At 38.2% G+C, this 13,382-nt stretch overlaps 1 protein-coding gene across 2 annotated transcripts in view; it reads left to right on the forward strand.

Annotated features, from left to right (window-relative positions):
* Positions 1-13,382, forward strand: part of RAD50 (RAD50 double strand break repair protein) — a 94,735-nt gene that overhangs the window by 1,304 nt on the left and 80,049 nt on the right. For both annotated transcript variants that reach the window (XR_014838759.1, XM_003354274.5), the window contains exons 2-3: positions 1,727-1,810; positions 10,633-10,784. Coding sequence is in view for 1 of the 2 variants with exons in the window: in XM_003354274.5 (XP_003354322.2) it covers positions 1,727-1,810; positions 10,633-10,784 (236 nt within the window). In the remaining variant the exon portion in view is untranslated. The remainder of the gene's footprint in view (positions 1-1,726; positions 1,811-10,632; positions 10,785-13,382) is intronic.

A 13,382-nucleotide genomic window follows, 5' to 3' on the forward strand; every position in this document is an offset into this window, starting at 1 on the left:
AATGCTTATTATGTACCTAGCTTTGTATTGAGTGCGCCACCTAAAGAGAGACTTCTGTTTTGTGTTTATGAGCTGCAGCTGTTTGAATACAAATTTTTTGCTTCACATTTTATTAGCTGTGTGACTGGGCAAAAGTAACCTAAATGATCTGTGCCTTAATGTTCCCATTTATAAAATGGAGATTAAAAATAGTTTCTAGGGAATTCCTCTTGTTGGTCACTGGTAATGAACCCTGCTAGTATCTAGGAGGATGTGGGTGCCTGAGGATGAGGATCCCTGACCTTGCTCAGTGGGTTAAGGATCCAGCGTCACCAGTGAGCTGTGCTGTAGGTCACAGGTGCAGCTCGGATCTGGCGTTGCTCTAGCAATGATGTAGGCCAGCAGCTGTGGATTCAATTTGAGCCCTAGCCTGGGAACTCCCATATGCTGCAGGTGTGGCTCTAAAAAGAGAAAAAAAAAAAAAGTTTTGACAGCCTGGGATTAATGTGACAATTAAATGCTTAATATATGTAAAGTGGTTAGTATAATGCCTAGTACTTAGTAAGGTCTTTGTTGGTACTAGCCATTTATTTTGTTTCAATTCCTTAAAAAATTTCAGCATGGAGTTCCCGTCATGGCGCAGTGGTTAACGAATCCGACTAGGAACCATGAGGTCGCGGGTTCGGTCCCTGCCCTTGCTCAGTGGGTTAACGATCCGGCGTTGCCGTGAGCTGTGGTGTAGGTTGCAGACGCGGCTCGGATCCCGCGTTGCTGTGGCTCTGGCGTAGGCCAGTGGCTACAGCTCCGATTCGACCCCTAGCCTGGGAACCTCCATATGCCACGGAAGCGGCCCAAGAAATAGCAACAACAACAACAACAACAACAAAAAGACAAAAAAAAAAAAAAAAATTCAGCTTTATTGTAGTGACATAAAAATTGTAAGCTATTTCAAGTACATAGCATAGTGATTTGACATATATACCTTGTGAAAGGATTCCCTTAATTAACACATGTATCACCTCACATATTTATTTATCTTTTTGTGTGTGTGAGAACATTTAAGTTCTACTTTTGGTAATTTCAGTTATACAGATACAGTGTTATCAACTATATTGACCATGTTTTACTTTAGCCATTGTTATTAATAACTTGACTTAGTTTAAAGGGTTTTAATTAGAAACAGAATATTTTCCCTCAAATAATAATACTTTATTTCAGTATACCTTCCTAATTATGTAGCTTTTCTGTGAACCTAGAGCAATTATTCTTAAATGCTTAATCATATTTATATTGTGTTTTTGTTGTTGTTGTCTTTTGTTTTGTTTTGCTTTTTTAGGGCCACACCCATAGCATATGGAGGTTTCCAGGCTAGGGGTCTAATTGGAGTTGTAGCTGCTAGCAATGCCAGATCCAAGCAGCGTCTGCAACCTACACCACAGCTCCTTAAGGGCAACGCCAGATCCTTAACCCACTGAGCGAGGCCAGGGATGGAACCTGCAACCTTATGGTTCCTAGCTGGATTTGTTTCTGCTGCGCCACAATGGCAACTCCATTATAGGTATTTTTAATTAAAGTATTGTTGGTATACAGTATTGTGCCAGTATATTATAGGTTTTATAATGTCAAATTTTTTATCTGATCATTTATTTTATAGTCTTATGGTGATATTTTTATAATGAATTACTATTTTATGATTAAATCCTACATTTCTCTGATAACTAAATAATATAATTTTCTGTTTTTTTAGACCATCATTGAATGTTTAAAATATATTTGTACTGGAGATTTTCCTCCTGGAACCAAAGGAAATACATTTGTTCACGATCCCAAGGTAATGATGCTAGTAAAACTTTGTAATATTTTTTTGTCTTTTTTTTTTTAGGGCCACACCAGTGGCATATGGAGGTTCCCAGGCTAGGGGTCGAATTGGAGCTGTAGCCGCTGGCCTATGCCACAGCCACAGCAATGCTAGATCTGAGCCTTGTCTGCGGCTTACACCACAGCTCAGGGCAATGCCAGATCCTTAACCCACTGGGTAAGGCCTGGGATCGGACCTGTATCCTCACGGATACTAGTCAGATTCGTTTCCACTGAACCACGATAGGAACTCCATAACTTAGTATTTTTAAAATAAAATTTCTATAATTATTAAAGTGATGATAGCTTATTGTGGAAAATTTGGCAATGGAGAAATACGAAGATATAAGAAAGTCACCCACACACAGCCTTACCACCCAGTGAAGCCATTGTTGACGTTTTCTTGTATTCTCTTCTGTACATACTGTCTTACATAGTTGATGTCCTACTTTAATTTTGTATTCTGAGATTTTTTTTCCCACTTAGCATCATAGAGTCCCATGTCATTAAATTATTAATCTGGGTGTCTGGTACATGGGTGTTTCTTCTCATATTTCTGCTTTTTTGTATGGCTGAACTCTTTCCTACCTAAAACATGTAACCTTTTATGAACATTTTTAATAATTACATACTTTTTTTACATTTATATTGCTTTGTTTTTCATTGAAGTGTACTATGATGAAAATCTTTGTGTATCAATCTTTGAATTATGGTGTTTAAACTATTAATGTGTGTATAGGAGATGGACCTTTCTGTACATATTTTGGCCTATAGATTTTTCTTTTTTTTTTTAATTGAAATGTAGTTGATTTACAATACGGTGTTAGTTTCAGGTGTATAGCAGAGTGATTCATTGTTGTATATACACTTTCAGATTCTTTTCCATTATAGGTTATTACAATAATAACTGAATATTGTATTGAATATTGTTCCCTGTGTTATACAGTAAATCCCTGTTGCTTATGTATTTTATATAGTGTGTATCTATTAATCCCATACTCTGAATTTATGCCTCCCTACCCCCAAAAGGTTTTTCTTATTATATTTTTACTGGGGTCATGTTCCTCTCTCAGTCCCCATACCCCGCAAGAGTTTGTTGTGTATTTCTTCCAGGCTTTTTCTCTTTTTATAAAAACATCTGTGTGTGTATGTGTGTGTGTGTGGAGTAAAGTGAGAGTTTGTCCTCACATAAATATTTTAATACATCAGAATTTTATTATACCATTGTATAAATTACTTAATGAGTGATATACTGAAGATATGTTAAAATACATATACCTTTGTTTTATTATTTTTTATTACTAAATAGTGTTCCGTTAGTTTATATTCTCTATTTAACTGACCCACTGTTGATGGTCTTTTAAGTCGTTTCAACTTTTATATCAGTAAAGATAACTGTAATTATGAAAGTATTGATTTTCCTCTTAGAAATAGTAAGTCGTGGAGTTCCTGCTGTGCCGAAGTGAGTTAAGAATCTGACTGCATAATGGAAAAAAATAAAAATCATTAAATTAAAAAAAAAAGAATCCGACTGCAGTGGCTTGGGTTGGCACAGTGGGTTAAAGGAGCTGGCATTGCCCCAGATACAGCTCGGATTCAGTCCCCTGGCCCAGGAACTTGCATATGCCACCGGTATAGCCATAAAATGAAGAAAAAAATAGTAAATCATTTAATACGTTTACTGAGTTAACAGTGACTATTTTTCATCTTCTCTTTCCTTAAACCTACAATCTACTCTCATCAGTTGATGATCTTGCCTTGTATTTTATTGAAAAAAATAGAAGGAATCAGATGCAAAGTCCTCATTTCCAGTCATAAAATCTATCAGGCTACCCTGCATATGTACCCATACTGTTTTCTCCTCTGTGTTAAAGGTAAATTGTTTTTTTGTTTTATCTTAAGGTCATTTAAGTCATCCTGAAAGCTGGATCTAATCAGTCCTTTTTGCCAAGTCTAGCATTTTACATTTCACTTGTCCTTGCTCCTATATCAGCAGTTTCTCCCTCTTTATGAAATCATTTACATTAGCATATAAAGATGCTCTGGTAGCTCTGTCCTAAATGGACAAACTCTCACTTTACTCCAAATCAGGCTCTGGCTACCACTCTTTGTTCCAATGCATAGTAAAATTCACAAGAGTTGTATGTAGTTAATGTTTTCACTTTATTGCTCTATTGATCCCCCTTTTCTCCTCAGCCTACTCTGTTTAGATTTTCTCCCCCGCCCCCCCACTAAAACTGCTCTTGTGAGGTCACCAGCAATGTCTATGTTGCCAGGTAAAGTGATTATTTTCTAATTCTCAGTAACTTCTCTGCAGATTTGATATAGTTTGTTTTCCCCCCTTTTAAAAACCATTGCTCTCTTGACTTCCATGACGCCATAATCTCATACCTCCTTTTTCACTGGCCATACTTTAGTCTTCTTTAATGAGTCTGCTTTTGCCTGACTCTTGGGCGATCTCACTCACTCTCACAGCTCTAAGTAATGGTTATATGCTGGTGACTCACAAATTTATGTATTTAGCCCTAACTTCTTTCCTAAGCTGTAGACCTATATATATCCAGTGATTTGTTTGGCTATTTAATGGACATCTCAAATTTAACATATTCAAAACAGAGCTCTTGGTTCCCTGTCCACCCATCCCTCTCACTTCTTAAGCTGTTACTCCCTCAGTACTCTCTAATCAAATGATTGATATTATCCACACATTTACTCATACAAAACCTGTGAGCCATCCTTTGAGTGATTCCTTCATTTTATCCTGTTTCTAATTCATAAGCAAATCTTACCTATGCTTCTAAAATATATCCAGAATTTGTCCCTTCATTTCGTCTCTACTCCTTTCCTAGTCCAAGCCACCACTCTTTTCCTTTTGAACTATTCAAGTAGTCTCCAAACTTGTTTTCTTGCCTTATTCTTGAAGCTCTCTCTTTTTTTATATAGCAACGAGTTACCTTAAAATATTTGTTCATTCATTCAAAAAGGAGTGAGTCATTCAAAATATGAGGGAAGAACATTTCTGTCAATGTTAACACTAAGTGTAAAGTCCCTGAGGTAGGAGCATGCTTGGTGTGTTCAAGGGATCATGAGGCGAAACAAAATGGCAAGAAGTCTAGTAGAAAATGAAGTTAAAGTAGTTGAAGGGGCTAGATCCTATGGGACCTTGTGTTCTAATTTAAATAGGAATCTATTGGAAGATTTTAAGAGGGTCAGGGCATGATCTCTCTCTCTCTCTCTATGTATATCTATAGATATCTATCTATAGGTATGTAAATGTATAGATAGATATCTGTCTATAGATATGAAGATACATAGATATATATCAGGTGGTTTTTTTTTTTTTTTTTTTCTCCTGCCTTTTGGCATATGGAGTTCCCAGGCCAGAGAGAGATCCCAGCTGCAGTTGCAGCATGTGCTACAGCTGCAGCAGCACCACATCCTTAATCCACTGTGCCATGTCAGGATCGAACCCGCATCGCACAGCTCCAAAGATACCACCAATGCTGTTGCGCCACAGCAGGAACTCCATGATCTATATTTTAAAGTGGTCGATCTAGCTGCTGAGAGAAGACTGTAGGTAGCAAGGGTAGAAGGCTGAAGACTAATAAAAGGGTTTTTGTGGTAATCCAGGTGAGAAATATTGGTGGTTTGATTAAGTAGTAGTGAAAATTGGAATTTGTGAGAAATGCTTGGTTTTGATGCACATAGTTATATATATATATTTCTATTTTTTTAAATTTATTTATTTGTCTTGTTGAGATCGCATAGGAAGTAAATATAGAGATGTGAATCTTAAATGCTTGGTTTTGATGCACATAGTTATATATATGTGTGTATATATATATTTATGTAGTCTTAATGAGATCGTATAGAAAGTAAATATAGAGATGTGGATCTTAAATTAAATGCTTGGTTTTGATGCACATAGTTCTATATATATATATTTATGTAGTCTTGAGATCTCATAGGAAGTAAATATAGAGATGTGAATCTTAAGACCTGAGCCTAGAGCACAGTAGCATTTAGAAATGGTAAAGAGGAAGAGCCAGCAAAGGATGCTAAAAGAACAGTCAGTAAAGTAAGGAAAACAGAGTGGTGTCTTGGAAGACAAGACTAAAGTGTCACAAGGAGGAAGGAGTTATCTTCTGTGTCAGGCATGTTCATAACTCAAGTAAGAGGCAGATTTGGCTTTGTTAAGGCGACCGTTGGTGATTTTTATAAAACTAGTTTTAGTAATCTGAGAAAGCAGGAACTAAGGAAGTGAAATACATAGAATTTTTGAATGAATTTTGCTGTAAGTGACAAGAGAGAGCAATAGCTGAAAAGGTTTGCAGGGTCAAGGAGAGTTTTGTTGGCTCTTGTTCTTGTTTTCTTATGTGTATGGGTGCATTTATTTTTTTTGGATGTTTCTATGTTGATTGATACTCTGGTATCCAGTCTCACTGATCACCCTCCCCGTTTCCAAATGCTTTCATCTTTTTGGAGCAGTTTTTTCTCAGCTATCTTCTTATGTCCTCCCTGTGTTTCTTCTGGCTGTGGTGGTTTAGCTCTCTTCACATACTGCCCACTTTTTGGTTTCTCTTATTTCCCATTTCTGAGCTCCCACCCACACTTGTTCATCAACTCTTCTCTCCTGAGTCACTCACACCTCTTACTGTGGGTGGAGCCATTCCCCTCACCTGAATTGCTCACATCCCTTCAGTTTTCCTAATATGCTATGTTCCTCTCATCATTTCACTTCCTCCCATCCTCTTATATCTTCAGCTACTCTTGTCTTTCCTTTTCCTTATTTTAATTTGATCCTGCACCTAATACTCTTTACCTTGTCTTAAGCAAATGCCTGAGTTTTTCTCGTTCTCCTCAATAATTTTTTTTTTTCTTTTTTAGCTGCCCCATGGCATATGGAGGGTCCAGGCCAGGGATCAGATTTGAGCTGCAGTTGCAACCTAAGCCGTAGCTGCGGCAATGCCAGATCCTTAACCTAGTGTGCTAGACCAGGGATTGAACCTGTGTCCCAGCACTCCCAAGATGCTGCCGATCCTCTTGCACCATAGCAGGGACTCCAGTTCTCAGCAGTTATTCTTAGCTATCTTATCTGTTCCTATCTTCTTAGGAACTTTGATCTCCATGTTACTCCATTTGGCTAACTCCCCCCACTTCCCCTTTACTTCTTTTTTTTTTTTTTTTTTTTTGTCTTTTTAGGGCCACAGCCCCCCAGCATATGGAGGTTCCCAGGCTAGGGGTCTAATCGGAGCTGTTGCTGCTGGCCTATGCCACAGCCACAGCAATACCAGATCCGAGCTGCTTGTCTGCGACCTACACCACAGCTCATGGCAACGCCAGATTCTTAACCCACTGAGCAAGGCCAGGGATCCAACTTGCAACATCATGGTGCCTAGTCGGATTCGTTTCTGCTGCTCCACGACGGGAACTCCCCCCTTTACTTCTTTCGAACTTTTGGCTACAGCAGCCTTTCACATTCTGCCTCTGACCTAATTTGCATCTCCTCAGTTGACCTGAACCCTCAGAAGCTCATTTCTCTGTTGTCTGCATCTTATCAGTTTTGTTTTGCTTCTGGCTGATACTGTAAATTGTCTGGATGCTTATTTCCTTAGCTGTTTGCTCCCATACGTTGTTTTCATAAAAGTGAGAAATACTAGAGCATTGATAAACGGATATGAATGACTGCATAGAGGAGGAATTCGATGCAAGAGAGGGAATAGGTACAGAGCAAAATCCTGGAGTAGACAAAAAGAGATAGACTCCATTGCTCCACTGAAGGAGTTAACAGGAGTGCGTACTCTTTATCCAGTGTAAAAGGATGGCAAGGTCTATGTGGTAAATTTAATAGTGAGAGAATGAATCAATTCTCTTTTGATTCTCTATTCTCAGTGGAAAAAAGAAGTGAAATTATTGGTTGAGGGTGGGAGAAGGGGTTGATTGAGACTAGTAAAAGTGTAAAGTAGTTTTTATCTCAGAGTAAAGTGATTAGGGAAGTGTTAAAGGGTTATGCGATGGTTTGGGGGGTCAGTTGAGGTTTGCGGGTGAAAATTTATAGGGAGAGCAGTCATTAAGGTTATGTATTTTTCAGTTTTGTGCAGCTGCTCGATGCCAAGAACTAACTTGAAAAGTTGGGTTTAATCACGGTTAGGGCTTTGTCTGATAAATATAATGAAGCGAGTGAGTGAGAAGCAAGGAATTGACTGTATTCTAAATAGATTGATGTGCTCAGTCCTCCTGTATGTAATGAATCTCCTCTCATTGCACTAGATCTACTGCCCTGGACAAGTCCTCTTTGACCCTGCTTGGGCCGTAACTCCTCATGCTGGTCCTTTCATGTGGATGTTTTCCCATTCTGCTTGGGCTCTGACTTCCCATGCTAGGCTGCTTCCCCTTTACTATCCCTGGACACTTTGCTCACCCTTCTCAGTCCCTGATACTCTTTACCAGGTAGCCTTTTGTAGGGATGCCCTGTCTAATCTGAGATCTGAATTCCCCCAGCAGACTTCCCTCCTCACGGGGATTCCCTCCTCCTTGTTGTCAGGCTCTGAATCCCACTTGTGCCTTTCTCCAGTGTGGGGACACCATCCTTTCTCCTTTACTTCTTTCAAGGTTTCAGCTATAGTACCTTTCACATTCTTCCTCTGACCTGATTTGCATCTCCTTAGTTGACCTGAACCCTCAGGCACTCATTTCTTTATTGCCTGTGTCTCATCAGTTTTGTGGGTTCCATCCCTGGCCTCGCTTAATGGCATTTCCACACGCCACACGTGCAGCCAAAAAAAAAAAACCTATGGGATTAAAGGAGAAATAGACAAATCCACAGTTATACTTGGAGATCTCAGTACCCTTATCAGGAGAAAAAAACAGAAAATGTAGAATATCGGGGAGTTCCTGTCATGGCGCAGCAGAAACGACTCCGACTAGGAGCTTTGAGGTTGCAGGTTCAACCCCTGGCCTTGCTCAGTGGGTTAAGGATCCAGCAGTGCCGTGAGCTGTGGTGTAGGTCGTAGATGAGGCTTGGATCTGGTGTTGCTGTGGCCCTGGCATAGGCTGGCGGCTACAGCTCCGATTGGACCCCTAGCCTGGGAACCTCCATATGCCGTGGGAAGTGGCCCTAGAAAGAAAACTAAAGATAGATATCTTTTCATGGACAAATACAAAAATCCATAGCAAAATATTAGCAAATCAAATTCAGCAATTTATAAATAAAGATAATACACCATGACTGAGGTGGATTTATCTCAGTAACGTAAGGTTTAACATTTGAAAACCAACCACTGCTATACACCACCCTGAGTAAAGGAAAATCCTTTGAGCATCAACAGGTACCAAAAAGTATTTAAATTCAGTATTCATTCATGATTAAAAACTCAGCGTCTTTATTGTTTTATTCCTAAGTAATTCAGTCTGAGAGCCAGTAGGTAAGGTTGAGGGAGGAGGGCATCTACAAAAGTAGCTATGGCAGCCTCATTGAGAATTGGAGCCCAAGAGAGAAATACATGAATCTATAGTGATATTTTTATTTTCATTTTTGTCTGTGCCCATGGATGGCATGCAGAAGTTCCTGGGCCAGGGATCAAACCCATGCCACAGCTGTAAGCAGAGCCAAAGCAGTGACAATGCTGAATCCTTAACCTGCTTAGCTACTAGGAAACTCATAGTGATATTTTTTAAATGAATAATAAAAAAAGGCAGGAGGTGAAGGACAAAGCCCTTCCATATAGTAGAATCTTAACTAATAAATGTAGGAGGAATAATGAAACTAGAAAATTACTCTTTGATAGCTATCATAATTCATGTAAGAAACCTTAATAGAGGTGCCAAAACTAGTGGAGAAAAAGCTTGATTGCAGTATGAGACATTTTGTAGTCTCAGTGTATGTCTCTTCCAAATATTTATTAAAAGCAAAGTTGAAAAAAGAGTAGTGGAGAAGCCTTGCGGATGATGCCTTTACCAGGAGATTGAAGGTGGTATCCTTAGTACTGAGGTAAATTGAAATTGTGTCCCATTTGATACGATGCAACGAAAGGAACATCACTTCTGTTATATTCCTGCCAAATATGCATAATCTGATTCTGGTCATGAGAAAATGTGACACAAACCCAAATTTTGGGAGATTTTCTATAAAATAATGTTTGGTAATTTTAAAAGTTACCAGTCATGAAAGCCAGGGAAAATATGAGGAACTGTTTCAGACTGAAAGAAACCAAAGAGACATGACAGCAATGTGTAATTCCGAACAATGTGTGATAACAGTGTGTAATTCTGAACTGGATCTTATTGATGCAAAGGACATGTCGGAACAATTGGCAAAATTGAATGTGATCTGAGAAACAAATGGTGTAACATATCACTCATTTTCCTGATTTTTATAATTGAAAATGTCCTTGTTTTGTAGGAAGTATTGGTATTGGGAAATCAGATCTGCAACTTACTCTCAAGTGATTTGGGTGAATAAGTCATAGTGTGTGCTAAATTTCTGCTTTTCTATAAGCTTGTGATCTGAAAATATTTCTGAAAAGCACTTTTGGTACTTAAAAAGATAAAATTCACTTATTTGAAAAATCCACATAATTGATTTCCTAAAGGTGCTGAGTAATAGAGGTAGATAGTACAGTAGTAGTAAATCAAACGGTATGTATTCTTTTCCTCCTATGTTTTGAATAGCGTGCAAAAATGTCATTCATTTTTGTTTTTTTCTCATTTTTTATAAGTAATACTGCTTATATCTTTTCTTTCAGAACTAATGATCTGATGTTTATTAAAGTGTACTTTTTCTCTTTGCCTTCAAAGGTTGCTCAAGAAACAGATGTTAGAGCCCAGATTCGTCTGCAGTTTCGTAATGTCAATGGAGAACTTGTAGCTGTACAGAGATCTATGCTTTGTACTCAGAAAAGCAAAAAGACCGAATTTAAAACCTTGGAAGGAGTCATTACCAGAACAGTGTAGGTGTTTGTTTTATATTTGAATATCTGTTTGTTTTTTTGTCTTTAGGTCGTTTAGACTTTTTTTTTTTTTTTCCTACTACTTTAAATTTTATTTTAGGGGAGTTTACTAATTTATTTAAACAAACTTTATTTTTAGAGCTGTTTTAGTTTCTCAGCAGAACTGAGCAGGAATTAGAGTTCTACCCTTCCTCTACACCTACACGGCCTCGTCCACTATCAACATTTAGTTTTTGATACCATTTATCAGTTAAACAGAATGATACTGTTAAAAATTTAGTGATAATGCTCCATTTCTTTAATTTATGGACAGTTGCTGGATTGAGGGTGCATAATCACTCAAATATAGATTGAATGAATGAAAAGTGTTAGTATTCATGTCTGTAGTGACGGGGTGAGATGAAAAGCAGACAGGAAAGTAACAATCTGTCCCTTTCAGTTATTGTCATTCTGTTAAGGGTGGGTGTCATCTTGTAATGGGTATGGTTATTGGATTGAAGCTGCCCTGGATTCTGGGCTTTATCCTTGTTAAGCAAAATAGTAATCCCCTTATCCCTTCCTTTCATTTTTTTCATCTTGTTACTGGCTTCTCAAGCAGGTTCTTTTCAACTGGCTTTTAAATACACTCAGGTCTCTCCCACAACCTCAGATTTCATTCCACTCCAGTTACAGCCTGTCTCCATCTTCTCCTTTACAGGCAATCAAAAGAGTAGTTGGTACCCACTGTCTCCTTTTCTTTACTTCCTCTTGACACCTACTCTGGCCCCATTCTCATATTGAAACAGCTCCAACTAAGGTCACAAATAACATCAACACTAATTAGGATAACACTTGCTGTACAAAATAGATCTCATAGCAAGTCTCTGTTTTTTTTCATTTGTAAAATAGGGGTTCATTATCACTATACATTGTCTTAGAAGTATGTTTTAAGGATTGGGCTAATGCATGTAAAATGCTTAATATGTCATTGGGGCTTATAAATTAGTTAACTTAGTGGCTTAAGACAATATGGATTTATTATCTTATTGTTCTGTAGTGTAGAAGTCCATATTGGGTCTCACTGGCTTAAAATCAAGGTGTCGGCAGGTCTTTGCTCCTTTCTGGATGTTCTAGGGGAAAAAACTCTGTTTCCTTGCTCTTTCCATCTTTTAGAGGCCATCCACATTCTTTGGATCATGGCCTTCTTCCTCCTTCATGAAAACCAGCCACAGTGGGCAGAGTTCTCATATCACATCATTCTGGCCTCCTCTTCTGCCTCCCTCTCTCACATTTAAGGACTCTTGTGATTACCTTGTCCCCACCCAGATAATCTAGGATAATCTCTGTTTAAAGTCAGATGATATGATGGAATACTACTCAAGAAAAAAGAAAAAAGAATGATCTGTTGCTACTCACAGCAGCATGGGTAAATTTCAAAGGAAGAAGCCAGACAAAACACAGTACATACTGATTCCATTTATATATAAAATTCTAGAACATATACATTAATCTGTAATATGATATATGATATGGTTGGCTGAGGGTAGGGGTTGGGGGTAGTGGAAGGGCACAATTACGTGAGGACATGATGAATATGTTGGAGATGGTTGTTTTTACTGTGATGATGGTGTGACAATTGTATGCGTTTGCCAAAAATAGAAACTGTTGTACAGTCTCAATATGTGAAATTTATTGTATGTCATTTGAACATTTTTATTTTATTTTTTTAAATGGAACTATTTTTAAATGTTTAAATTGTGGTAAATATATGTAACATAAATTTTAAAAAATAGAGTCAATTGGGGAACAATCTTAATTCCATCTGTGATCTTGATCCTCTTTGCCATGTAACCTAACACATTCACAGATTCCAGGGATTAGAATATAGTTACCTTTGAGGGTTAATGTTCTATGTATAACTGAGTAAATTGTAACTATTAAGCACTTCTTAGTTGAAAATTTTTTTCTGGACTTCAGTTACATGACACAACATTGTTGCCTCTTTCTCTTGCTCACAGCCACATCCTACCTAGTCAGTAGAGTTTGGAGTTCCACAGGCTCAGTCCTAGATCCTCTCCTGTTTTTGCTCTGTATTCTCTTTCTTGATAATCTCATTCATATTCATTGCTTGAATTACTGTGTGTTTGTAGGTGACTTACAGATTTATGTCTCCAGACCAGACCTGTTTCCTGGCCCATGTACCCAACTATCTCATTTTCTACCAGTTCTTCCAAAGACACATCAGTTTCAGTGAATTCAAAACCAGGCTCATGATCCTTTCCTCTTAACTCCCCTTTAGAAAGCCTCCCACAACTTGTTACTCTTGCACTTCTCATCTCAGTGAATGACTCCCCCCGCCCCCATTCATCCAGTGATAAAAGCCAAGAGCCTAGGTGTCTTGACACCTTCCTTGCCTTCTATACTTAGTTCATTTTCATGTCCTATGGGTTCAGCCTACATGGCCTTTCAGTCTGTTTTTCTCTGTTTTTGTCTGAACCATTCTAGTTCAAGTTACTATCATCTTTCCCTAGTCTAATGTTATAACCTCCTGGTCTCTCTGTGTCCATTCTATCCCTCTACACAGTGTTCTTGGTACCTTCAGTGTAATGTTCTCAAAAT

Source organism: Sus scrofa, chromosome 2, assembly GCF_054392235.1.
Source record: "Sus scrofa isolate SSC_HxYL_T2T_F1_AM1 chromosome 2, Sscrofa_HxYL_maternal_Yorkshire_Landrace_v2.0, whole genome shotgun sequence".
In the NCBI taxonomy this organism is placed as follows: Eukaryota; Metazoa; Chordata; class Mammalia; order Artiodactyla; family Suidae; genus Sus; species Sus scrofa.